Source organism: Pristiophorus japonicus, chromosome 8 (genome assembly GCF_044704955.1).
Source record: "Pristiophorus japonicus isolate sPriJap1 chromosome 8, sPriJap1.hap1, whole genome shotgun sequence".
NCBI lineage: Eukaryota > Metazoa > Chordata > Chondrichthyes > Pristiophoridae > Pristiophorus > Pristiophorus japonicus.
In genome coordinates this window covers 134,387,841-134,415,832 of record NC_091984.1, presented here as the reverse complement: position 1 = coordinate 134,415,832, position 27,992 = coordinate 134,387,841, and the positions used below count along the sequence as shown (strand labels likewise).

Genomic DNA, 27,992 nt, shown 5'->3' with positions numbered 1-27,992 from the left:
GGCACAGCTAATTAAATCACTTGAGTCAGGCAGAGTTCATGAGTAAAAGCGATCCTTGGTTAATGACATTTATGTCCTTCACTTTCATTGCTGTTCCTCTCATTTCCTTCTCTTTCATTTGTCCCCTCTTTCCTACCAGTCTCTCCCCACTTCCTTCACATTGCCTCATGCATTCACCCCTCCTCCTTAACTCACACCCCCCCAACCTTCTCCATCCTATTTGCCCTTACTTTCCTCTCAAAATCCTTTCGATTCTCATTGTTTTCTCTTTTTACCCCTCTTTCATACATGTTAGCCAAGTGTAAGTAGGGAGAGACAGTAACATCCAGACTCCAGCAACCTCCAGGCAGCAGCATCATGTCTCACTGGGGATTCAAAGCAGACGCCTTGAAGCAGTAGGCTAGTATGGTGAATTACCATCGCGTGGGAAAGATTAATGATTGAAATCACAGAGTTCATAAGCTTGAAAAAATGCTTGCATTTCAGTCAACAAACAACCAGCAGTGTCCAAGTTTTATGCTTTCATAAGCCACATGGTGTCTAATGCACCACAGAGCCACATGCAAGGAGCAAATCAACATTCCACTAATTTGCCTTTGTCTCAATCTGAAATCATAACAGATCATGTTTTATTCAGCAACTAGGAAATAGTGCCAAAAACAGTCCTGTGTAAATCTCCAAGCTCACTAAATTCATACAGGTCAAACCTCACTTAATAAAAAATATAAACGGCAATCTAAGTTGACTGCTCGACACTACAGCGATGGTTCACAGGCCTACAGCTTGTCCACTGGAGTAGTCGGCTCTCTTCCATCTTCCAGCAGAGAGGATATTTCCACTTGTGGGAAGACCAGAACTAGGGATCATAAATCCAAGATGGTTGCTAATAAATCCAATAGTGAATTCTTTACCCAGAGAGTGGTGAGAATGTGGAACTTGCTACAACAAGTAGTAGTTGAGGCGAATAGTATAAGATGCATTCAAGGGGAAGTGAGACAGGAATAGACGGTTATGTTGATAGGGTTCGATGATGTAGGGTGGGAGGAGGCTCGAGTGGAGCATAAATGGCAGCATAGACCAGTTGAGCCGAATGGCCTGTTTGTGCTGTAATCTGCAGTCTCAGACTCTAGCCATACATGCCTCATCAATAAATGACAACAGCTACAGAAACTCGTGGTAGGTACATCATTGAGAAAAGAAACAATCTTACAAAGGTCTTCCAGGAGCATAAAAGAAAGAAAAACTTACATCTGATTTCTTGTTGCTGACTCCAGCAGATGCAAGTGCTGGGATGGCCATTTTTGTAATGGGAGCTTTTCCATTCATCGTGCTGCTGTTGGCAGGTGGAAGTACTCTCACTGGAACTGTGCCGACGTGGCTGGTTCCACTAGCGATGTTTATAACTGGATGGGAATTAATGAGACCTTGGGGCTGAAGCTGTACCACTGCGGGCTGTGGAACCACAATAGGTTGACCTAAGGCAGGGAACAAGGCAGGCAAGCATCACTGAACAAGTACAATTTTGTGACGCAGCAACTGTACCTTCAACTCCATCGCTTTGCACATTGAGGGGTTTGATAAAACATCTAATTAATCTAGACCATTCTGTATGTATGTTACTCTAAATTAACTGAAAGCCCAAGCCCATCACAATATTATTAAAAACAAACTGATCCAATAAAATTAACTGACTGAAAAGCATATTATTTTTTATTCGTTCATGGGATATGGGCGTCGCTGGCAAGGCCAGCATTTATTGCTCATCCATAATTGCCCTCGAGAAGATGGTGGTGAGCTGCCTTCTTGAACCGCTGCTGTCCGTGTGGTGAAGGTACTGTTAGGGAGGGAGTATCAGGGATATCTCACTTCAAGTCCATGCATTTGAGATTGTAGGCAACGGCTGAGTTTATGCATCCAAAATATCCAAGCTGTGCTCCCAATCCAAAACAAAAAATATGAGCTACAAACCAATGTACCCAAGATTTATTCACATCAAAGTCACATCTTTAAGTGCGGAGTATATTGCTTAATGTTTTATGCACATTATTGTGACCTCGAAGATTGCGTAATGCAGTCAGATATATTTATCCACTGAGGATGCTTTATCCTATTTGCAAATTGCAGTCGTCAAAACTGTGAAAAGTCCCTACATTTATTGAAGGAAAACCAATTAACCAGGGCATACTTATTCCCCACCAGCCTTTGAAAAAAACTCTTCAATTTCTGAATAATTTGTTGCAGAATACAGGATAAATGAAGCTGAAAATTAAGGTTTTCTATTACTTTTAACAAAAATCCTGACTCTGCGTCAGTCACAAACGTTGGTGAGCGTCACACCTCCCAGCAAAGCAGGTGAACATTTTCTCTGACAGTAGCATTTATTCAATGCGGATATTTTCATTTAAGAGAATCAAGTATTCAAGCATTAAGACATCCACAGTACATTAGTTCCAGAATGGAAATTATACATTGGGTTTTCAAAGGAAAGAAAAGCATTGCTCAGTTTCATAATCGTCATCTTTCTGCTCTGTAAATTTACTCTTACCTACATTCAAATTCCCTCCCCTCAGCACATGTGTGGACACAGGCTTTGACCAGCTTGAGGCAATGGCTCTGACATGGGGGGGGGGGGGGAGGGAAAGAGCCTGAGAAATTGTTTATGTTACTGATAAATACTTCCCATCGAAGAGAGCCTAATAGGTAGCCAATCTACGATTATTACCATTAAACTACTGCAGAAGATATATTTTGTTTTAAAAGATAGTCATTCATGACTTTCGAGCTCCAGGAATTTGCAGGTTCAAGACTTCTTCCTGACGTGATGTTTCTCATGGAAGAGATTTGCATCAGTTCTCAAGCTGGGATAATTTGGCCATGCCTTCATGCTTTTTCTTCCATCAAATTCTTGTTAGGGGGCAGCCGTGATCAGCGTAATTGAAATCCTGAGTTGCCAAGTTTAGCAATTCAATCAATGCTATGTTTACCACCTTTGGGAATGGAGTCTGCTCTCAGGAATCCAATAATGCTGATCTTGTCATTAGGAAGAGTGCACGTGCAGCAAGGTAGAATCCTCTCATCTTCCATTCCTCTACAATCAACTAACAACTACCAGCACAGTGAGGGCACATAGCTTAAAGGGATAGATTCCAATTGTTTCTGTACTGGAATGTAACATGTTTAAGGAAACGATCTCAACAATGAACGTTAATAGGGCAGTGAGCCTTCCATTTCAAAACTCATGAGAATTTCTTGATTTGTTGGCATTTTCAAGTAGCCATAGGCCTTTGCAGCCAAGGAATAGGGTCTCAGGTGCAGCATCATCATCATAGGCAGTCCCTCGAAACGAGGATGACTTGCTTCCACGACAAAAAGGGATGAGTTCACAGGTGTTTCAATGAAGGACCTAATATTCCAGATCCCAAACTACATGTTGAAGGGTGGAAGATGCCTGTGCGTAGATTTTTTTAACGTGTGATGGCCGTTGCACACCAGCCACCATACGGGCTTGACAGAGCTAGGTCTTGGTCCAGTGGCAAGGATTAACCAAGACGACTGGAGACCAGCTCTGCTGCACGGACCTAGTGCGCACACATATCAATCAGGTGCAGCAGACTGCATCTGATCGATCTGAAGATTCACTCACAACTTAACTTTACTCTCAAGTCTCCTCCCTGCACCACCCCTCCTCCCCACGGGCATCTAGGAGTCAAATTCATCTGTTGGATTGACAATTGACAGCTAAAACACAAATCAACATAATTCATGAATTGTTAGTGTTACAAGGGTATTGTGATGTCTTTTAGCCATATAATCTAACTGCACAAGCTTCTGAAGAGGAGGGTTTTAAAAAAATTAATGCATTGATTGCAACATGTCTAACCTCTTAAAACTGTTGGGGTTTTCAATCAGCAACCATACTGCTCCTTTTCCCTTAACTCCCAAAGACTTGGAGAGCTAAGAGCCATTTCTTCGAATTCCCCAAACCCATAACATTTCGGTCTATTTGTTCCTATGAGTCTTGACAAGTAAATTTATACTTTCCAACTCACTTTCAAAATTACATTAATTATGCAATAAAGCCTTTTATACGAACATTTGTTTAAGTTTTATTCCTCGAGACTGGTGTATCTAAAGAGGCATCCAGTCATTGCACAGCTCAATGTAGTTCTTCTCCCAGAGCAGAATACAGGCCTCTCATGGGTCTATGGGGCCAAGTTTCGGCCTGAGTTGCTCCTGTTTTTTTGGAGCAACTGGTTTAGAATGGGGTATCTTAGAAATTGCAATTCTCAGCATTTAGTTTGCTCCAGTTCTAGTCAGTTCGAACAGTTTCAGTTTGGAGCAGATTTGTTTTTCAAAAGGGGGCGTGTCCAGCCACAAGCCCATTTTGAAAGTTTAGGCAGTGAAAACATACTCCAAACTAACTTAGAATGGTGTAAGTGTAGATTTTTGTATGCTCAGAAAAATCTTGTCTACACTTTAGAAAATCAGGCGTAGGTTACAAATCAGGCGTAGGGAATTGGGGGGGGGGGGGTTAAAGGGAAGTTTACAAACATTAAACACTTCAGTTTTACAAATAAAGAGCCATCATCAATAATAAATGATAAATACATAAATAAATCAACCAATAAATCAATCCAAAAAAAATTAATAAAAAATTTAAAAATCAATAAATAAAACATTTTCTACTTACCGACTGCAGCACCGGGGAGTCCTCCAACAGCGTGCTGGGACGGCCCCCCCCAGTGTGTCTCTGTCAGTGTCTCTATCTCTCTGTCTGTGTGTGTGTCTCTCACTCTCTGTCTGTCAGTGTCTGTGTTTCTGACAGCGAGTAGAGGGGGATGGGGGAGGGGGGGGAGGAGGGAGGAGAGGGGGGGAGGGAGGGAGGAGAAGAGGGGGGAGGGAGAAGGGGGGGAGGGAGGAGAACGGGAGAGGGAGGGAAGGAGAGAGGAGAGAGGGAGGGAGAGAGGGAAGGAGAGAGGAGGGGGGAAGAAGAGAGGAGGGAAGGAGAGGGGAGGGGAGAGAAGGAGAGGAGAGGGGAGAGAGGGAGAGGAGAGGGGAGAGGAGAGGAGAGGGGAGGGAAGGAGAGGAGAGGGGGGAGGGAAGGAGAGGAGAGGAGAGGGAAGGAGAGGAGAGGGGAGGGAAGGAGAGGAGAGGGGAGGGAAGGAGAGGAGAGGGGAGGGAAGGAGAGGAGAGGGGAGGGAAGGAGAGGAGAGGGGAGGGAAGGAGAGGAGAGGGGAGGGAAGGAGAGGAGAGGGGAGGGAAGGAGAGGAGAGGGGGGAGGGAAGGAGAGGAGAGGAGAGGGAAGGAGAGGAGAGGGGAGGGAAGGAGAGGAGAGGGGAGGGAAGGAGAGGAGAGGGGAGGGAAGGAGAGGCGAGGGGAGGGAAGGAGAGGAGAGGGGAGGGAAGGAGAGGAGAGGGGAGGGAAGGAGAGGAGAGGGGAGGGAAGGAGAGGAGAGGGGAGGGAAGGAGAGGAGAGGGGAGGGAAGGAGAGGAGAGGAGAGGGAAGGAGAGGAGAGGGGAGGGAAGGAGAGGAGAGGGGAGGGAAGGAGAGGAGAGGAGAGGAGAGGGGAGGGAAGGAGAGGAGAGGAGAGGGGAGGGAAGGAGAGGAAAGGGGAGGGAAGGAGAGGAGGAGAGGAGAGGGAAGGGGAGGAGAGGGGAGGGAAAGAGAGGAGAGGGGAGGCAGAGAAGGAGGCTGAACGGCCGGGCCCAAGACTTCGGGCTGGATTTATAGGTAGATGGCGTTGGGTCCCGGGTCCCGGGTCCCGGGGGGGCGTCGCAGAGGTCGGGGGGGCGCGCGGAGGTCGGGGGGGGGGGGGGAGCGCGGTGGTCGTGGGGTGGGGGGGGAGCGGAGGTCGGGTCCAGTCGGGTGGGTGGGAGGTGAGCCTTATCCACACAGCCCCAGTGAGGCCATTCGGCCAGGGCTGTGCTTCGGGCCACTCCCACAGTTTTGGGCACCTAGAGCTACTGCACATGCGTGCCCACTGTAGCGCGCATGTGCAGAGGTCCCGGCACTGTTTTCAGCGCAAGGTCCTGGCTCCACCCCCCACAGCTTGTGCTGCGCCGCGCCCAGCTCCACTGGACCTGCAGGGAGCCAGAGAATAGGTGAGTTTTTTTTAGGCGTACTTTGTGGCGCGAGAAACGGACGTCCAGGTCCGGGCTACGCCGTTTTAAGCGAGGCCCGAAATTTGGGCCCTACAATTCTGTCAATTGGTCAATTGCCCAATTTAGTAGGTTGAGAGAGAGAAGGCTGGCTCATGCTCAACAGTCTCCCTGAATCCAGACTAAATGAACACCAGCCTAAAAGCAGCTTCAGAACTAATTCTGAGCAGACATGCATAGCACGGGCTCTCATCGACATTGCCAGAGCTCATGAATCAAACTATTTTTCAATTGGCCACTTATGATCTTGTGTTACTGGCCAACAAGAGTCACAGGATAGTAATCAGGTTAGGAATCCTGGCCAATCTTCACAACCCGAAACCAGGGGTACCAATGTGAATTGTCACAACCCTATGGCTGAGATTCACTGACACAACATGGATTGGGGATCCAACTTCAGACCCTCTACTGGTCTGTATTGCTCAGTCCCTGCTGGTGTGTATTGCTCAGTCTTAACCAGCATGCTTTAACTGACAGAGACATTTTTCTCTCTTTATCTCTGGCACAAGATCAGGTGAGCCTACAGGAAGCAATTTTCTCAGCAGGTCTTGATCCAAACGTAATCAGAAAACCACAATAAAAGATGGAATGGTTATGGCAGATGAAGCACTGTAATACATTTCCCTTAATCTCAGCCTCGTAAACAGGATTATATTTGATTCAGTTGAGAGAAAAAACCCTGTAATAATATGTACTTTGAAACTAACTGATTATCCTCTACCTTACGGCATTGTTTAGTTAATTTAAAGCAGAAATAATTTTGAGTATGTTCATCTTTGGCAGTGAAGTGAAATTAACCAGTCATTTAAAAAAAATTATTTGCTGCCAACTGTACTAACACGAAAGCAACTCAAACCAACTGGAGTACTGTGCACAGTTTTGAACTCCTTATCCGAGAAAACACATACATGTCTTAGTGGCTGAACAACAAAGGTTCACTAGATTGATCCCTGGGATGAGAGGATTGAGGAGAGACCGAGTTGATTGGGCCTATACTCTCTGGCGTTTAGAAGAATGAGAGATGATCTCATTAAAAAATACAAGGTTCCAAGGGGGATTGACAGGGTAGATGCTGAGAGGTTGTTTTTTTCCCCTGGCTGGAGAGTCCAAAACTTGGGGACATAGTCTCAGGATATTGGGCTCAAGTTTCGGATCCCCTCTAGAACGGCGCACATCGGAGAGGCCCGCCTAAGTTGTAGAACTGAAAAAGTGCCAAATACTTACCTCGTGATTCTCCAATATCTGTAGGGTCATTTTCAGTTCGGCGCGGCGCAGCAGGAGCTGCTGGGGGTGGAGCTATCGCCTGGCGCCAAAAGGTGCCGGCAGCTGCGCGCATGTGCAGTGGAGGCCGAGCGTGTGCGCAGTAGCTCCTGGCCCTCCCAGCGCGCCCTGTCTCCGGGCGACGACCCTATCCCGGGCCGAGTGGCCTGACAGTACTTACCTCTTCCGCAGCGGCCCGCCCAGCATCTCGCTGGGGGCGGGCCCCGCCCGAACTCCTTGTCGGTGGCGAGGCCCGCCTGCCCGGCATCTCGCTGGGGGCGAGCCCCGCCAGAAGTCCTCGGTGTCGGCCGCGGGGCCTGCCTGAAGTCCTGGGCAGGCCCCGACCGAAGTGCTGGTCGGCGGCGGGCCCCGACCGAAGTCCTGGTCGGTGGCTGGGCCCACCCGACCTGCATCTCCTGGGGGGGCCCCATCCCAGCACGCTGTTGGAGGGCTCCTGGTGCTGCAGTAGATGAGTAGAAACTTAATTTTTTATTTATTAATTGATTTTTTATTGTTTTTATTTATTTTTTAATTAAAAAAAAAAAATTTTTTAATTAGTTTTTTTATTTTTTATTTTGTATTTTTTTGGATTGATTTATTTATCATTTATTATTGATGGTGGCTCTGTGTCAAAGTGAAGTGTTTAATGCTTGTAAACTTCCCTCACCACCCCACCCCCATCTCTCGTTCCCTACGCCTAATTTATAAAGTGTTGGCAAGGTTTTTCTGAGCATACAAAAATCTACACTTACTCCATTCCAAGTTAGTTTGGAGTAAGATTTCGCTGCCTAAACTTGCAAAACAGGCGTAAATGGCTGGTAACATCCCCTTTTGAAAAAAAACTGTTCTAAAACAAAATTATTCTAACTCACTAGAATTGGAGCAAACTAAAGGCCGAGAATTGCAATTTCTAAGATACTCCATTCTAAACTATTTGCTCCAAAAAAATAGGAGCAACTCGAGCCGAAACTTGAGCCCAAGAGGTCAGCCATTTAAGACTGAGAGGAAGAGAAATTTCTTCACTCAGAGGGTTGTGAATCTTTATAATTCTCTCCCCCAAAGGGCTGTGGATGATGAATTCTTGAGTATATTGAAGGCTGAGATTGATAGATTTTTGGACTCTCGGGGAATCAGGCGGGAAAATGGAGTTGAGGTCAAAGATCAGCCATGATTTTATTAAAATGGTGGAGCAGGCTCAAAGGGCCGAATGGCCTACACCTGCTCTTAATTCTTATGTTGTTAAGTTCACGATAAAACACAAATAAATTAAGTTGATGTAAAGTTTTGCAGTATTCGGAGCAGTTCAATTTAACAGCAGTCTGTTCCTCTAAACCTCAAAACCAGCGATCAAGACATGAAGTACAACATAAAAATGAAGTATTTTTGCCAAGTCACAAGACTAAAATTAGAATTCAGTCATCCAGTAGACAAAATAATATTGCTTTATAGCTATGCAAGTTCAGGTGCAACGAGTGATGCAGTTTGCAAAGTATCAAATATCAAACTTCACGACAAAGAGCTTGCTTTATCATCTGTATATCAGACTCATTGTGCAACGGAGTCCACTCGAAAATTTACAACACATGTCCAGTCAATCATTCAGTTCAGAGAAGGAAAGAGAGAAAGAGTGAAAATATATATATGTATATATAAATATATATATATTATATTTTTTATATATATATAGCTTTGATATCCCTTGCAAGTTGTTTTATTCATTTCCTTTTTGTACCTCTTATTACTTTCTTTGTATCCCTCTGTTGTTTTTTACAGCTCTCCCAGTCTGGTAGATTTTCACTTTTCCTTGCACTTGTGCAAGCCTTTTCTTTTAGCTTGATACACTTACCTCATTTGTTGACCATGATTGCTTAACTACACAAGTAGGGAGATGTTTTTCACCAATTTGAATACTTGCTACTGTTTGTCTGCAAGTTTACCATTAACAGTTCAATTTACTGCGGTCAATTCATTCCTTGTCGCTTTGAAGTTTGCCTCACTTAAATTTAAAACCTTGGAGTGTTATTGACCCTTCTCCCTCTCAGACATAATATCAAATCCAATCATATTAGTCACTATTCCCAAGATGCTCCCTTACTCTTAGATTCATCATCATCATCATCATCGACAGTCCCTCGAAATCGAGGAAGACTTGCTTCCACTCCAAAAGTGAGTTCTCAGATGACTGTACAGTCCAATACTGGAATTGCAGTCTCTGTCACAGGTAGGACAGACAGTGGTTGAAGGAAAGGGTGGGTGGCGAGTCTGGTTTGCCGCATGCGCCTTCCGCTGTCTGCGCTTGATTTTTGCAAGCTCTCGGCGACGAGACTCGAGGTGCTCAACACCCTCCCAGAGGCTCTTCCTCCACTTAGGCTTTGGACCAGGGATTCCCAGGTGCCGGTGGGGATGTTAAGGGTGTCCTTGAAACATTTCCTCTGCGCACCTGGGGCTAGCTTGCTGTGTAGGAGTTCCAAATAGAGTGCTTGCTTTGGGAGTCTCGTGTTGGGTATGCAGACGATATGGTCCGCCCAACGGAGCTGGTCGAGTGTGGTCAGTGCTTCGATGCAGGGGATGCTGGTCTTTCCTCCCTTTGACACCGTCAACCATGAGGGACCATGGAGCGTCCTCCTCCGTTTTGGCTGCCCCCAAAAGTTTGTCACCATCCTCCGCGACGATATGCAAGCCGTGATCCTGACTAATGGATCCACCATAGTCTCTTAAGATTGTTAATTGGCTCATGACACATCACTAAATCTTGCACAGCCTGTTCCCTTGTCAGTTCTAAATCATATTGTTCGAGAAAACTGTCCTGAATACATTATAGAAACCAATGCCTTTACTATTTGAGCTGTCCGGCTTCTCAGAGTGAAAATTAAAATTTCCCACCAGAACCTCCATTTATTTGTTGAGATTCCCTGATCTCCGTATTGAAACATCCCTCCACTACATCACTACTATTAGAGGTTTGCAGACAACTCCTACCAGAGTCTTGCATACTTTGTCATTCCATGATTCTGCCGATAGTGTTTCGCCTGCCTGATCGTGCTAACTGAAATTCCTTCATTCTGCTGCTGTCAATCGTCTTTTATCAATATTGCTACTCCTTCTTTCCCAATTTCCAGGTCCTTTCTAAAGATCCGATAGCCTGGAATATTTTGCTCCCAAGAATGCTCAGGTTGTCTCTGTAATGCCCAATACATGACACCCTTTAAATGGAATTTGTGCTTCTAACTCACTTGTTTTATTTCTTCTTATGCTACATGCTTTTGCATCAAGAACTCTTATTTGGGTAACTGTCCCCACCGTGCCCATATGCCCTGCTAGTCCCTTTCTCCATCAATTTCTCACCACAAACCTCCATTTGCCAGTTATAGTTTCAATAGAAGTTAAATATCCTGCATTTGGATCTTTCCACAAAGCCCGTCAATTCCATTCAACTTAGTGCACGTGCTCCAAGCCAACTTCCATTTCTGCTCAGCTTCAGTTCTTGGAATTTCCTGGACATGATGGATGGTTGGATTCCGAGTGAACTGCCTTTGCCAGTCCTCCAGGCTCGGAACTTCATAGTTGAAGCTGAATCCCGCCAAGATTTCAAGCTTCAGCGGGAGGAGGGTGGGAGCGGGATCTTACATGTGTGTGCGGGGGTTTAGATTTTTATTGGGGCGGAGCCAGCATTTCCTGTGAATGAGTGGTTCATAACCTATCAAACCCGTACAGATACTCACTGGCTGTGACTTGTGTATTCACGCCCAGCTCCAAAAGGTTGGGCGCACTGCTGTAAATTATATACAGTCAAGATTGAGTAGCTATTTATCCTAAACTAATTCGAATATGGTAGCTGAATGGTTATGTTACTGGACTAGCAATCCAGAGAACACAATGTCAAATGCCGCCATGGCTGCTTGATCATTTGAACCATGGTGATGTGCGACACGAGTCATATTTCGGGATAGACTGGTTAAGGAGAGCAGCTTTTATTCAGTTATGCACTGGTGGTCAGTCCCCAATCTTTTTTCCATTGAATGAGGTGGTAAGTTTCATCTTAGGGGTGGGGGTGTAATTGGTCAATCTGCTCAAGCTTAGGGACTGGACGAGGAGGGGTGGGAGGAGGGTGCGATTCTTGATCAATAGGAATGGGATTCTTGATCAATAGGAAAGTTTTGTTTTTGCTTGTGGTTGGTGTTATATATGTAAACCTGTAAATACCTTGTTTAACCACCAGAGGGCTCATCCCCTGGAGTCCCAAGGGATCCCACAATCCCTTGGGAGCACCTGTACATAAGGAGGTCTCACAGGCTGGAGAGGCACTCTGGAGACTGGTAATGAAGGACTGCAGTCACACGTTACTTTGAGCTCACAGTATCTGGTCAGACTCTTTATTCAATATTTAACAGTTGGGATAAGGCGGATTTTTGTTTTCAGAGGGAGAGAGAGGAAGGCACTTGGATTTGCTAATATTCTACTTTACTTCTCATTTGCAATCCCCTTGATTTTCTCACTGCAAATTTGATGCTGCTCCACGAGTGATGGCTGCCACCTCCTTTCCCTGGTGGAGTCCAAATCCTAGTCTGCAGATTTTTTTTTAAAAAACAGTATTCCATTTTTGGTTATGCTTCAGTCATTGCTACTTGTGTTTTCCACATGCATTTTATCATTTTACTCCTCTGATGCATGGCCACATTTACATAATAGGAGCAGGAGTAGGCCTATTGGCCCCTCGAGCCTGCTCCGCCATTTCATAAGAGCATGGCTGGTCTGATCATGGGCTCAGCTCCACTTCCATGCCCGCTCCCCATAACCCTTCACTCCCAATCGCTCAAAAATCTGTCTATCTCCACCTTAAATATATTCAATAACCGAGCCTCTGCTGCTCTCTGGGACAGAGAATTCCACAGATTTACAACCTTCAACGAAGAAATTCCTCCTCATCTCAGTTTTAAATGGGCGACCCCTTATTCTGAGACTATGCTCCCTAGTTCTAGATTCTCCCATGAGTGGAACCATCCTCTCTGCATCTACCTTGTCGAGCCCTCTCATTATCTTGTAAGTCTCAGTAAATCACCTCTCATTCTTCTAAACTCCAATGAGTAGAGGCCCAACCTTTCTTCATAAGACAACTCCTTCATCTCAGGAATCAACCGAGTGAACCTTCTCTCAACAACCTCCAATGCAAGTATATCACTCCTTAAAGAAGGAGACCAAAACTATACGCAGTACTCTAGGTGTGGCTTCACCAATACCTTGAACAGTTGTAGCAGAATTTCTCTGCTTGTATACTCCATCCCCCTTGCAATAAAGGGCAACATTCAATTTGTCTTCCTGACTACTTGCTGTTCCTGCATTCTAACTTGTGTTTCATGCACAAGGACCCCTCTGTACTGCAGCATTTTGAACAAATTCATGGACATACTTTGCTGGACTTGTATTTACTTGACTCCCAAAGCAACCGCTCTATTCTGAATTCCTTCATGGCAAACGAGCCAAAGGTGGGCAGTGGAAACGTTACAAGGACACCCTCAAAGCCTCCCTGATAAAGTGCAATATCCCCACTAACACCTGGGAGTCCCTGGTCAAAGACCACCCTAAATGGAGGAAGTGCATCCGGGAGGGCGCTGAGCTCAAGTCTCGTCGCCGAGAGCATGCAGAAAACAAGTGCAGGCAGCAGCAAGAGCGTTTGGCAAACCAGTCCCACCTACCCCTTCCCTCAACGACTATCTGTCCCACCTGTGACAGAGACTGTGGTTCTCGTATTGGACTGTTCAGCCACCTAAGAACACACGTTAAGAGTGGAAGCAAGTCTTCCTTGATTCCAAGGGACTGCCTATGATGATGATTTACTTGATTCCCCCACACCCCAATTTGTTTTATTTACATGTAAAGTGATTACACAATGAACGTCGTGATTCGCTGTAGAATATGGTCACTTGAAATGGTCCTAGAGGCTAAAAAACTTTAAAAAACATTAAAAACAAGGGGATAAGTCAGGACTGTGTTTGAGGCTGTTACATAATTAGAGGATACTCCGTTTCGAGATTAATTTATCACACGTTCGTCACAGTGTCACCTAGAGATGCTTATAAATTACTTAAGTACTTAACTTTCATTGCAAACTTAAAAGGGCTTTAGTTCATTCTCTTGTTCCACTATACCAGTGTCATTTGCACCCTCAAAATTCAAAGTATTTTTACTGTAGAAAGCTTTTTCAGGACACTTCAAGTTCACAAAAATACATAATGTAATAATTACTGTGCGTTTGAACCATCTAGCCTTTCCAGGAATAAAAGCTAGCATTATTAATGGGCATGATGTTAGAGTCAAACACTCAGGGGTATTTCATGCATCTGGATGACAGCTCTTCGCCACCAGATACAACCTTGAAAGACCAAACTATATTAAAGCAATCTGCACCTGCCCTTGATTTAAATACAAGGGCTTCAGAAGTTGATGTGGTCATCATCTGATCATATGATTTTTCTCAGATTCGGTCTTGGAGAAACTTGGGGCAATTTGGGTGCCCTGTCTGAAGAGCCTCTGAAGTGGCCAAGATGGGCTTGAGCTCAAATGCCGTTTTAGCCCACGATGCCATCATGGTAAAGGAGTTGAACTTTGTGTGAGGAACGGCCGCCCGGAAGATCGTTAAGTGGATAACTGCCACTTAAATTGCTTGCGAGCACTCATTAACGAAGCTACACGGCATGTTGGTGGATTGTGCTTGACCTAACACCCTCTCCTAACAGTGACTAGTTGATTGAGAGTAAACAGGTCAGTGCCGACGATTTTAAATATTTAAAAGGTATATCACCTTATACAAACATAGAAAACAGGTGCAGGAGTTGGCCTTTCGAGCCCGCACCGCCATTCAATACGATCATGGCTGATCATGCAACTTCAGTACCCCATTCCTGCTTTCCCTGCATCCCCTTTGATCCCTTTATCGTGAGGGCCACATCTAACTCCCTTTTGAATGTATCTAACGAACTGGCCCCAACAACTTTCTGTGGTAGAGAATTCCACATGCCCACAACTCAGTGAAGAAGTTTCTCCTCATCTCGGTCCTAAATGTCTTACCCCTTATCCTTAAGACTGTGACCCCTGGTTCTGGACTTCCCCAACATCGAGAACATTCTTCCTGCATCTAACCTGTCCAATCCCATCAGAATTTTATATGTTTCTGAGATCCCCTCTCATTCTTCTAAATTCCATTGAATTCAAGCCTAGTCGATCCAATCTTTCTTCATATGTCAGTCCTGTCAGTCTGGTGAAGCTTTGCTGCACTCCCTCAATAGCAAGAATGTCCTTCCTCAGATTAGGAGACCAAAACTGTACACAATATTCCAGGTGTGGCCTTACCAAGGCCCTGTACAACTGTAGTAAGACCTTCCTGCTCCTACTCGAAACCTCTCGCTATGAAGGCTAACATGCCATTTGCCTTCTTTACCGCCTGCTGTACCTGCATGCCAACCTTCAATGACGGATGTACCATGACACCCAGGTCTCGTTGCACTTCCCCCTTTACCAATCTGTCACCATTCAGGTAATAATCAGCCCTCCTGTTTTTACCACCAAAGTGGATAACCTCACATTTATCCACATTATACCGCATCTGCCATGTATTTGCCCACTCACCTAACCTGTCCAAGTCACCCTGCAGCCTCTTAGCATCTTCCTCACAGCTCACACCGCCAGCCAGCTTAGTGTCATCTGCAAACTTGGAGATATTACATTCAATTCCTTTGTCTAAATCATTAATGTATATTGTAAATAGCTGGGGTCCCAGCACTGAACCTTGTGGTACCCCACTAGTCACTGCCTGCCATTCTGAAAAGGACCCGTTTATTCCTACTCTCTGCTTCATGTCTGCCAACCAATTCTCTATCCACAACAGTACATTACTCCCAATAACATGTGCTTTAATTTTGCACACTAATCTCTCTTGTGTGGGACCTTGTCAAAAGCCTTTTGAAAGTCTAAATACACCACATCCACTGGCTCCGCCTTGTCCACTCTACTAGTTACATCCTCAAAAATTTCTAGAAGATTTGTCAAGCATGATTTCCCTTTCATAAATCCATGCTGACTTGGACTGATCCTGTCACTGCTTTCCAAATGCGCTGCTATTACATCTTTAATAATTGATTCCAACATTTTCCCCACCACTGATGTCAGGCTGACCAGTCTATAATTCCCTGTTTTCTCTCTCCCTCCTTTTTTAAAAAGTGGGGTTACATTACCTATCCTCCAGTCCATAGGAACTGATCCAGAGTCTATAGAATGTTGGAAAATGACCACCAATGCATCCACTATTTCTAGGGCCATTTCCTTAAGTACTCTGGGATGCATCGGCGTTCCATCCCATCAATTTCCCTAACACAATTTCCCGGCTAATAAAGATTTCCTTTCATTCCTCCTTCTCGCGAGACCCTCGTTCCCCTAGTATTTCCGGAAGGTTATTTGTGTCCTCCTCAGTGAAGACAGAACCAAAGTATTTGTTCAATTGGTTTGCCACTTCTTTGCTCCCCATTATGAATTCACCTGATTCTGACTGCAAGGGCCGGACCTAACATTTGTCTTCACTAATCTTTTTCTTTCACATATCTGTAGAAGCTTTTGCAGTCAGTTTTTATGTTTCTTGCAAGCTTACTCTTGTATTCTATTTTCCCCCTCCTAATTAAACTCCTTGTCCTCCTCTGCTGAATTCTAAATTTCTCCCAGTCCTCAGATTTGTTGCTTTTTTTGGCCAATTTATATGCCTCTTCCTTGGATTTAACACTATCCCTAATTTCCCTTGTAAGGTAGGTTGAGCCACCTTCCCCGTTTTATTTTTACGCCAGACAGGGATGTACAATTGTTGAAGTTCATCCATGTGATCTTTAAATGTCTGCTATTGGCTATCCACCGTCAACCCTTTAAGTATCATTCGCCAGTCTATCCTAGCCAATTCACGTCTCATACCATCAAAGTTACCTTTCTTTAAGTTCAGGACTCTAGTCTCTGTATTAACTGTCACTCTCCACCTTAATGAAGAATTCTACCACCCTTCGTCAAGGGGCCTCGCACAACAAAATTGCTAATAAATCCTCTCTCATTACACAACACCCAGTCTAGGATGGCCTTCTCTCTAGTTGGTTCCTCGACATATTGGTCGAGAAAACCATCCCTTATGTACTCCAGGAAATTCTCCTCCACCGTATTGCTACCAGTGTGGTTAGCCCAATTGATATGTAGATTAAAGTCACCCATGATAACTGCTGTATCTTTATTGCATGCATCCCTAATTTCCTGTTTGATGCCATCCCCAACCTCAATATGACTGTTTGATGGTCTGTACACAACTCCCACTAGCGTTTTCTGCCCTTTGTTCTGCAGCTCTAGCCATACAGATTCCACCTCATCCACGCTAATGTCCTTCCTTAATATTGCGTTAATCTCCTCTTTAACCAGCAACGCTACTCCACCTCCTTTTCCTTTCTGTCTATCTTTCCTGAATCTTGAATACCCTTGGATGTTGAGTTCCCAGCCTTGGTCACCCTGGAACCATGTCTCCGTAATCCCAATGACATCATATCCGTTTACCGCTATCTGCGCAGTTAATTCATCCACCATATTACGAATGATACTGTTCACTTATTGCTGGAGATTTGAGGACTTTTGAAATATGAGTGTGTCTTTCTGGGATGCTTTGTCAGGACTTCACCAACACTATCAACATTGGATTTGTTATGGGAAGGTCATCTCTGACTAACTTGATTGAATTTCTTGAGCAGACAACAAGGAGGGTCGATGAGGGTAGCACGTTTGATGTAGTCTAAATGGATTTTAGCAAGGCTTTTGACAAGGTTCCACATGGCAGACTAGTCAGAAAAGTAAAAGCCCATGGGATCCAAGGGAAAGTGGCAAGTTGGATCCAAAATTGGCTCAGTAGCAAGAAGCAAAGGGTAATGATCAACGGGCGTTTTTGTGACTGGAAGGTTGTTTCCAATGGGGGTCTGCACGGCTCAGTACTGAGTCTCTTGGTATACATCAATGATTTAGAGTTCAATGTAGGGGGCATGATTAAGAAGTTTTCAGATCGTACAAAAATTGGCCGTGGGGCTGCCAGTGACGATGAATGCAGTAGACTGCAGGAAGATAACAATGGACTCAGGTGGCAAATGGAATTCAATCCGGAGAAGTGTGAGATCATGCATTTGGGGAGGCCTAACAAGGCAATGGAATACACAATAAATGGGAGGACACTGAAGGGTGTAGAGAAACAGGAGTGACCTGGGAGTGCATGTCCACAGATCCCTGAAGGTAGCAGGACAGGTAGATAAGGTGGTTAAGAAGGCAGGTGGAATACTTGCCTTTATTAGCTGAGGCATAGAATATAAGAGCAGGGAGGATATCCTTGAACTGTAGAAAACACTAGTTAGTCCACAGCTAGAGTACTGCGTAAGTTCTGGTCACCATATTAAAGGAAAGATGTGATTGAAAAAGGGTTCGGAGATTATTTATCAGGATGTTGCTAGAACTGGAGAATTTTATCTTTGAGGAAAGATTGGATAGGCTTGGGTTGTTTTCTTTGGATCGGAGGAGGTGGGGGGAAGATGTAATTGAGGTGTATAAAATTATGAGGGGCCTGGATAGAGTGAATAGGAAGAACCTATCTTCCTTAGCAGAGAGCTCAATAACCAGGAGACATAGATTTAAAGTAATTGGTTAAAGGATTAGAGGAGAGTTGAGAACTTTTTTTTTTTACCCAAAGGGTGGTGGGGGTCTGGAACTCACTGCCAGAAAGGATGGTAGAGGCAGAACCCCTTATCACAGTTAACATGTATTTGGCTATGCACTTGGCTATGCCATAACCTGCAAGGCTACAGACCAAGAACTGGAAAGTGGAATTAGGCTCGATAGCTCTTTTTCTGCCGGCACAGACACAATGGGCCAAATGGTCTTCTTCTGTACCATAAATTTCTATGATTCTATGATTCATTGGAAGTGGGTGAGTGGAGCCCACATATCGGGCCCAAGTTTCCACAGGATAAAAAACGGGCGCCCCTCCGAGCTGGGCGCCCGTTTTTCGCGCCTAAAACGGCGCCAGAAAAAAAACGCGCTTTTCTCGAGCGCTATGCAGCTCCTTGTCTGTTTGGCGCGGCGCCCAGGGGGGCGGAGCCTACATTCGCGCCGATTTTGTAAGTGGGAGGGGGCGGGTACTATTTAAATTAGTTTTTTTCCTGCCGGCAACGCTGCGCGTGCGCGTTGGAGCATTCGCGCATGCTCAGTGTGAAAAAAACATTGGCACTCGACCATTTTTGTAGTTCTTTGTCGCTGTTTAATTTTTGAACATTTAATAATAAAACCAGCACAGAGGCTTCCCTTCTCACTGTCTCCTTCCCTTCCGCGGCAACAAGCCGCTGTCTCCTTCCCCTCCCTCCCCTCCGCGGCAACAAGCCGCTGTCTCCTTCCCCTCCCTCCCCTGCGCGGCAACAAGCCGCTGTCTCCTTCCCCTCCCTCCCCTCCTTCCACGGCAACAAGCCGCTGTCTCCTTCCCCTCCCTCCCCTCCCTCCACGGCAACAAGCCGCTGTCTCCTTCCTCTCCCTCCCCTGCGCGGCAACAAGCCGCTGTCTCCTTCCCCTCCCTCCCCTCCTTCCACGGCAACAAGCCGCTGTCTCCTTCCCCTCCCTCCCCTCCCTCCACGGCAACAAGCCGCTGTCTCCTTCCCCTCCCTCCACGGCAACAAGCCGCTGTCTCCTTCCCCTCCCTCCGCGGCAACAAGCCGCTGTCTCCTTCCCCTCCCTCCACGGCAACAAGCCGCTGTCTCCTTCCCCTCCCTCCCCTGCGCGGCAACAAGCCGCTGTCTCCTTCCCCTCCCTCCCCTGCGCGGCAACAAGCCTCTATCTCCTTCCCCTCCCTTCCCTCCGTGGCAACAAGCCGCTGTCTCCTTCCTCTCCCTCCCCTGCGCGGCAACAAGCCGCTGTCTCCCTCCCCTGCGTGGCAACAAACGGCGGTTTCCTTCGAATGATGGCTGAAGCACTTTCACACAGGTAGGAAGATGGTTTATTTAATCTTTTCTTTGCTTATAAATGTTTATTCAGGTTGTATTTATTTGTATAATATTTGTAGAAGTATAAATAAGGATTGATTGTAGAATTTAATGACTTCCCTTTCCCCCCCCCTCCCCCCTCCACCTCGTTCTGGACACCTAATTTGTAACCTGCGCCTGATTTTTTAATGTGTAGAACAGGTTTTTTCAGTTCTACAAAAATCTTCACTTGCTCCATTCTACTTTAGTTTGGAGTACGTTTTCACTGTGGAAACTTTGAAATCAGGCGTCAGTGGCTAGACACGCTCCCTTTTGAAGAAAAAATTCTGTTCCAAAGTAGAACTGTTCTACCTGACTAGAACTGCAGAAAAAAAAATGTGGAGAATTGCGATTTCTAAGATAGTCCGTTCTCCACCAGTTGCTCCTAAAAATCAGGCGCAAATCATGTGGAAACTTGGGCCCATACTATTTCACAAAAATTGCGTCTAATCAGCGCTCAAGTTTTGAACCTGTTTTAGCACCACCAGGCAAGTTCAAGTTATGGTCAACAATTAGGACCAAAATTGTGTGATAAAACCAGACTTTCAAACAAGCATGTCTTATTAGCACATCACCCTTTCACCAAAATAATCCCCAGGATCTCGAGTGTTTGTTTTTATGCAATTCCTGCTGTGGAGTTTAATAAGAAATCTGTAGTCTTGATTTTATTTCTTAGTTCTTGCCACTACTCTCTACACCAAGTACTAAACTCAACTGATGTAAACATGTTCATAATATCTACCATATTGAGCACCTAATTAGTGCAAGATTTTTGAAATGGAAATGACGTCTCAGACGAGACACAATATCCAAAGACTGGGTTTAGTTCAATTAAGAGAGGTGAAGGAAATTGAAGTAAAGTTCTTCAATTAAATGGAATATTTTTAGCAGTTTAACTCATCAGGACATTGCATTCAAGGTAGCATTTGATCACATCACTTCACAAATTACTGCGTTACTCCTGACTGAAATGATCAACAGTTAACCAGACAAGAAGATGGGATTTAATCACTGAACCAAGCTGGGACTGCCATTCCAAACACCTTTGCAACTAAACATTTAAACATTGAATGACAGGCTCCTCAATCTGCTGTCATCACACACCTCAAAAAAAACCTTCACCCCTCCGTCCTTGCAAACTACCGCCCCATAACCAATCACCCTTTCCTCTCCGAAGTCCACGAACGTGCTCTTGCCTCCCAAATCCATGCCCATCTTTCCCGGAACTGCATATTTAAATCCCTCCAATCAGGTTTCTACCCCTGCCACAGTAACGAAATGTCTCTCATCAAAGTCTCAAATAACATCCCATGTGACTGACAATGATAAACTATCCATCCTTGTCAAAGGCAGTCTGCAGTCTTTGACATGGTTGACCACACCTTCCCTTTCCAACGCCCCACCACCGTCGTCCATTGGGTGGGACTGCTCGCGCCTGGTCAGATTCTTATCTATCCAGTCATAGCCAGAGAATATCCTGCAATGGCATCTCTTCCCGCTCCCGCGCCGTTAACTCTGCAGTCCATCAGGGATCTATCCTTGGCCCCCTCCTATTTCTCATCTACATGCTGCCCCTCGGCAACATCATCCAAAAACACAGCATCAGTTTCCAACATGTATGCTGACAACATCCAGCTCTACCTCACCACCACTTCTCTCGACCCCTCCACTGTGTCTAAAATTGGCAGATTGCTTGTCCGACATCCAGTACTGGATGAGCCAAAATTTCCTTCAGCTAAATATCGGGAAGACCGAAGTCTTCGGTCCACACCACAAACTCTGATCCTGAGCCACCGACTTCCGAGGGTATACATATCAGGAGAGGTTGAACTAGTTGGGTCTCTTTTCTCTTTAAAAAAGGCAGCTGAGGGGTGACATAATAGAGGACTTCAAAATTATGAAAGGTTTTGATCGAGTAGATACTGAGAGAATGTTTCCACTTGTGGAGAAGAGCATAACTAGAGGCTATCAATATAAGATAGTCACCAAGAAATCCAATAGGGAATTCAGAAGAAAATTCTTTACCTAAAAAGAGTAGTGAGAATGTGAAACTCGCTACCACAGGGAGTGGTTGAAGCGAATAGTATAGATGCATTTAAGGAAGCTAGACAAGCATCTGAGGAAAAAGGGAATAGAGGGTTATGCTGATAGATTTAGATGAGGAAAGACGGGAGGAGGCTCGAGTGGAGAATAAGTGCCGGCATGGACTGGTTGGGCCAAATGGCCTGTTTCTGTGACGTATATCCTGTGTAATCCCTGTCACTGGCAAATGTGAGGCTGAACTAGATTGTTCGCAACCTCAGTGTCGTATTTGATTCCAAGATGAGCTTCCGACCACATATCCACCCCATTACTAAGACTGCCTATTTCCACTTCCATAATATCACCCGACTCTGCCCCTGCCTCAGCTCAGCTTCTGCTGAAACCCTCGCCCATTCCTTGTTACTTCGAGATTTGACTATTCCAATGCACTCCGAGCTAGCTTCCCATCTTCCACTCTCCATAAACTTGAAGTCATCCAAAACTGCTGCCCACGTGACCCCTGTGCTTGCTGAATTTCACTGGCTCCTGGTTAAGCAACATTTCCATTTAAAAATTCTCATCCTTGTTTTCTACTCCCTCCATGACCTCGACCCACCCTATCTCTAATCACCTCCAGCCCGGCAACCCTCCAAGATATCTGCACCCCTCTAATCATGGCCTCTTGAGCTTCCCTGATTCTAAATCGCTCCACCGTTGGCGGCTACGCCTTCAGCTGCCAAGGCCCTCAGCTCTGGAATTCCCACATGTGTCTTTGGCTTTCTCTTCTCCTTTAAGACACTCCTGAAAACCTACCACTTGGACCAAGCTTTTGGTCATCTTCTGTGGCTGGGTAACACTGCAGTACCTTGAAATTTTTTACTCCGTTAAAGGACCGAGATGAGGAGAAATTTTTTCACTCAGTGGTGAACCTGTGGAATTTTCTACCACAGAAGGCTGTGGAGGCCAAGTCACTAAATATATTTAAGAGGTGGATAGATAGATTTCTAGAAACAAAAGACATCAAGGGGTATGGGGAAAAAGTGAGAATATGGTGTTGAGTTAGACGATCGGCCATGATCATATTGAATGGTGGTGCAGGCTCGAAGGGCCGAATGGCCTACTACTGCTCCTATTTTCTATGTTTCTATATAAATGCAAATTGTCGTTTTTGTTGATTACGTTAAGCATTCATTGATTTTGAACTATAGTGTAAATGCGCATTATTCACAAGGAAGAGAGACAGCATGTAATAAAATCAGAGCGACAAACAGATGAGGTTCTCACTCTCTTTCCGTGAATTGGACACTTTAAACAACAATGCAAACTTTATAAAATCTTGAACAATATCATAAGCTTGGCAGTACTGGACCAATCCCAACCCCAACTTTTCACTTCAAGTTGCAGATTTTAATACTGTTCTGATTAATATTTTCTTTACCACCACCATTGGTGAAAATGTGTTCAAGCTTGTCGAGAGTCGAGACACTCAGTAATTAACTTGGCTGTATTCTTTGGAGTTTATGAGGGTTGAGGGGTGTTTAAAATGAGTTCCGCTGGTGGGAGAAATCCGGAACAAATAGCTTTCTATACAACACTTCACACTAGTGCGTCCTTCGTCCTGAATGATTGACAGCATTGACCTGAGGCTTTTGGACTGCTTAAATAGAGAATTTCTAAACCGTTAATTCTGGCTGGAATTCTGAACTCTGGGTGCATTGAGGTTGTATAGAATTATGTCGAATTTACAGCACAGAAACAGGCCCAACTGGTCGATGACCATGTTTATGCTCCACACGAGCCTCCTCCCACCCTATCTGCATAACCTTCTATTCCTTTCTCACTCATGTGTTAGCTAGCTTCCCCTTAAATGCATCAATGCTATTTGCCCCAACTACTCCATGTGGTGATGAGTTCCACATTCTCACCACTCTCTGGGTAAAGAAATTTCTCCTGAATTCACTATTGGATTTATAAATGACTATCTCGTATTGATGACCCCAATTTTTGGATTCCCCACAAGTGGAAACATCTTCTCGATGTCTACTCTATCAAACCCCTTCATAATTTAAACGACTTCTATTAGATCACTCCTCAGCTGCCTTGAAGAGCCCCAGCCTGCTCAGTCTTTCCTGATAGTTATAACGTCCGAGTTCTAGTGTCATCCTTGTAATCTTTTTTTCACCTTTTCCAGAGCCTTTATATCCTGTTTTGTGCCATTCGTGTACAGTTTTGTATTGTAAAAGTCTAAATAGGATTGCTTTATCTAAAGGCCTTGTTGTTTATTAATTGGTGAAAGGAATGATTTCTAAAAACGGTACTTGAAACACATAGATTGTTTGTCAGTATTATGCTAATTCAATATTGCTTCTTTAATAACCGTGTTTTGATTAATCTCATTTGTTAACATTCTATTTCATTTTTTTTTGAGAGAGACTGCTGTACATCCTCCGTGATCGCCATGTCTTACATATGGTAATGAGGGGCTACTGACGCCCACTATATATATATATATAAATAAATTACATTTTTCCTCATCTCACCTTAGTTGATTTGTCAAAGATCTTGAATTTGTGTCTACCAGTTGCTGATTCACCTACCAGTGGAATTAGTTTCTCATGTGTCTCTAACAGAATATAATTTTGGAAACCGCTATTAGATCTCCTCTTAGCCTTCTCTGGTCAAGTGTTGTCTCAGGATGGATACATTCATTTTTTGTATCAGCTCAGTGATCCTCTTCTGTACCATCTCGATAGCCTCACTATCCAACCTGCCTCCAATCAGATAAAGTTTCTTTGGCTCATTGCTCAGATTGTTGAGCTAGTAACAAATACTGATTTGTCACTGTTAGCGAAGATGGAATTTGCTGTCGGTCACTGTGAAACCCATTAAGAGGTCGCCACACTATGCAAAAATTCCAACACGCCCGCTTTCAGATCTGATCAAGTGAGAAACTCTCCAGAAGGAGCCCATTAACTAATTCACGAGAAATAGTTCATATTGTCACGATGGACCAACTGAGAAAGAATCAGAGGTTTCTTCAAAGCAATATGCCGACTGCAAAAGAATTCTTGATCTGGTGGCAAAAATTTATGTTTGTTGTGGTTGGCTTTCCCTGTTGTGCAGTTTCCTTGCTTGAGTTGTTGGTTTACATCTTACTGTGATAAATTTGGAATATGGGCAACTACATTATAATCTTTAAAAGATTCTGAGAAAGACTTCAGACACTTACTTTGCAAACAAATTTAACTCTATGTAAACACTATGGCAAATTATTTGTTGCATACATTTTGTTTCTGCGTTAATAAATTAGATTGCTACTTTTAATGTATTATGCCTTTCAGATAGCCCAGGGTTGCATGATGGGTGCAAAATCTCTCATTAATTGTTGATCTGGCAGCATGCTCTTCCCCTTCGTGGCATACCTAAATGTATACGTTTCAGATAATTGGAGATGAGCCTGTAATTTGCCGTGAAAGTGAACACAGAGGAAACTGGATAAGTCTGAACTGTAACAAAGTCGGATGCAGAAAACTATTAATATTCATTCACATTTATTGCAGCCATTAAAAAGGAAAAAAAATGTGGCTGATGGCGCAAAGTGTCCAAACTCCACGAGGACTGACGGGATAGCAGTCCCTTCTGTTTGTTGGCCACAAGGGCCCTCTATCAAATTTGTTTGGGCAGTCTCAATTCAGTTTCTATTGGAGAATAATGTACCTAATTTTCCACCTATGGGCCAAAAAGAAACTCTACATCCTGAAGTGTGCAAGGACTATGGCCAGGCACATGATAAAAACCCTGGTTCCTGATGCAACCATAGATATTTTCCCCTTTGGAAGATTCATCTGTCATACGTTTGATGACTCGCCCTTGTTGAAATCAATGTCACTTACAGTTTTGGCTGGTAACCACAATGACTGACTAATCTTTAGCTTTTCCTGGAGTAGAAGCCTATTCTGCTACAGTGAACTCTTTCAGTATCCAATACGAATAATTTATCCATCTCAGTAAACAAGGCCGCTATCCTGGCTGCTTAAGGATGCGATGAGCACCCACAGAACTTCAGAAGTGTACATCATAGTCATCTCAAACATCTGTACTGACGTCACCATTTTGCTACAAAGTTGTGAAGGTGGGCCCATGAACTAAATGACAGCCAAATTGGGGGCGAGCAGATGGCTAGTGAAGACCTGGAGATGCTGCAAAGGGTTCTTTACATGTATTCTGTCCGAGGGTGGGGAACCATTTTTGGGAACAGGGTTTAGAAGTCCCATTTAGAGGTTACTGCACCTCTCACATGACCTGTTGGTTTAACAAGGAGAGCTTTGAAAAGGGAGGTCTTGCTTTACAGAGCCACTCTTTTCCACATGATTTGCTCCTGATTTTTAGGAGTAACTGGTGTAGAACGGAGTATCTTAGAAATCGGAATTCTCGTCATTTAGTTTGCTCCAGTTCTGGTCAGTTAGAACAGTTTCACTTTGGAACAAAATTTTTTTTTCCAAAAGGGGGCGTGTCTGGCCACTTACACCTGTTTTCAAAGTTTCGTCAGTGAAAACATACTCCAAACTAACTTAGAATGGAGTAAGTGAAGATTTTTGTACGCTCAAAAAAACCTTGTCTACACTTTAAAAAATCAGGCGTAGGGAATGGTGGGGGGGGGGGGTTTAAAGGGAAGTTTACAAACATTAAACACTTCAGTTTTACAAATAAAGAGCCATCATCAATAATAAATGATAAATACATAAATAAATCAACCAATAAATCAATCAAAAAAAATTTATAAGAAATAAATTTTTTTTTTAAATCAATAAATAAAACATTTTCTACTTACCGACTGCAGCACCGGGAGCCCTCCAACAGCGTGCTGGGATGCCCCCCCCCCAAGTGTGTCTCTGTCAGTGTCTCTATCTCTCTGTCTGTCTGTGTGTGTGTCTCATTGTCTGCCAGTGTCAGTGTTTCTGACAGGGAGAGAGGGGGGGAGCAGAGGGAGGGAAGGGGGAGGGATGGGGGAGATGGGGGGGAAAAGAGATGGGGGGAAAAGAGATGGGGGGGAAAAGAGATGGGGGGAGGAAAAGAGATGGGGGGAGGAAAAGAGATGGGGGGAGGAAAAGAGATGGGGGGAGGAAAGAGATGGGGGGGGGAAAGAGATGGGGGGGGGAAAGAGATGGGGGGGGAAAAGAGATGGGGGGGGAAAGAGATGGGGGGGGAAAAGAGATGGGGGGGGAAAAGAGATGGGGGGGGAAAAGAGATGGGGGGGGAAAAGAGATGGGGGGGAAAAGAGATGGGGGGGGAAAAGAGATGGGGGGGGAAAAGAGATGGGGGGGGAAAAGAGATGGGGGGGGGAAAAGAGATGGGGGGGGAAAAGAGATGGGGGGGGAAAAGAGATGGGGGGGGAAAAGAGATGGGGGGGAAAAGAGATGGGGGGGGAAAGAGATGGGGGGGGAAAGAGATGGGGGGGGAAAAGAGATGGGGGGGGAAAAGAGATGGGGGGGGAAAAGAGATGGGGGGGAAAGAGATGGGGGGGGAAAGAGATGGGGGGGGAAGAGATGGGGGGGGAAGAGATGGGAGGGGAAAGAGATGGGGGGGGAAAGAGATGGGGGGGGAAAGAGATGGGGGGGAAAAGAGATGGGGGGGAAAAGAGATGGGGGGGAAAAGAGATGGGGGGGAAAAGAGATGGGGGGAAAAGAGATGGGGGGGAAAGAGATGGGGGGGAAAGAGATGGGGGGGAAAGAGATGGGGGGGGGAAAGAGATGGGGGGGAAAGAGATGGGGGGGAAAGAGATGGGGGGGAAAAGAGATGGGGGGGGAAAAGAGATGGGGGGGAAAAGAGATGGTGGGGGGAAAGAGATGGGGGGGGGAAAGAGATGGGGGGGGAAGAGATGGGGGGGGAAGAGATGGGGGGGGAAGAGATGGGGGGGGAAGAGATGGGGGGGAAAGAGATGGGGGGGGAAAGAGATGGGGGGGGAAAGAGATGGGGGAAAAAGAGATGGGGGGGAAAGAGATGGGGGGGGAAAGAGATGGGGGGGGAAAGAGATGGGGGGGGGAAAGAGATGGGGGGGGAAAGAGATGGGGGGGAAAGAGATGGGGGGGGAAAGAGATGGGGGGGAAAGAGATGGGGGGGGAAAGAGATGGGGGGGAAAGAGATGGGTGGGAGAAGAGATGGGTGGGAGAAGAGATGGGTGGGGGAAGAGATGGGTGGGGGAAGAGATGGGGGGGGAAGAGATGGGGGGAGAAGGAGATGGGGGAGAAGGAGATGGGGGGAAAGGAGATGGGGGGAAAAGGAGATGGGGGGAGAAGGAGATGGGGGGAGAAGGAGATGGGGGGAGAAGGAGATGGGGGGAGAAGGAGATGGGGGGAGAAGGAGATGGGGGGAGAAGGAGATGGGGGGAGAAGGAGATGGGGGGAGAAGGAGATGGGGGGAGAAGGAGATGGGGGGAGAAGGAGATGGGGGGGGAGAAGGAGATGGGGGGGGAGAAGGAGATGGGGGGGAGAAG

The 27,992-nt window shown here is 45.3% G+C and overlaps 1 protein-coding gene across 1 annotated transcript in view; it reads right to left on the bottom strand.

Annotated features, from left to right (window-relative positions):
- Positions 1-27,992, bottom strand: part of LOC139269165 (cyclic AMP-dependent transcription factor ATF-6 alpha-like) — a 686,031-nt gene that overhangs the window by 72,596 nt on the left and 585,443 nt on the right. Inside the window, exon 7 of the mRNA XM_070888266.1 lies at positions 1,249-1,475. Within this exon, the coding sequence (XP_070744367.1) occupies positions 1,249-1,475 (227 nt within the window). The remainder of the gene's footprint in view (positions 1-1,248; positions 1,476-27,992) is intronic.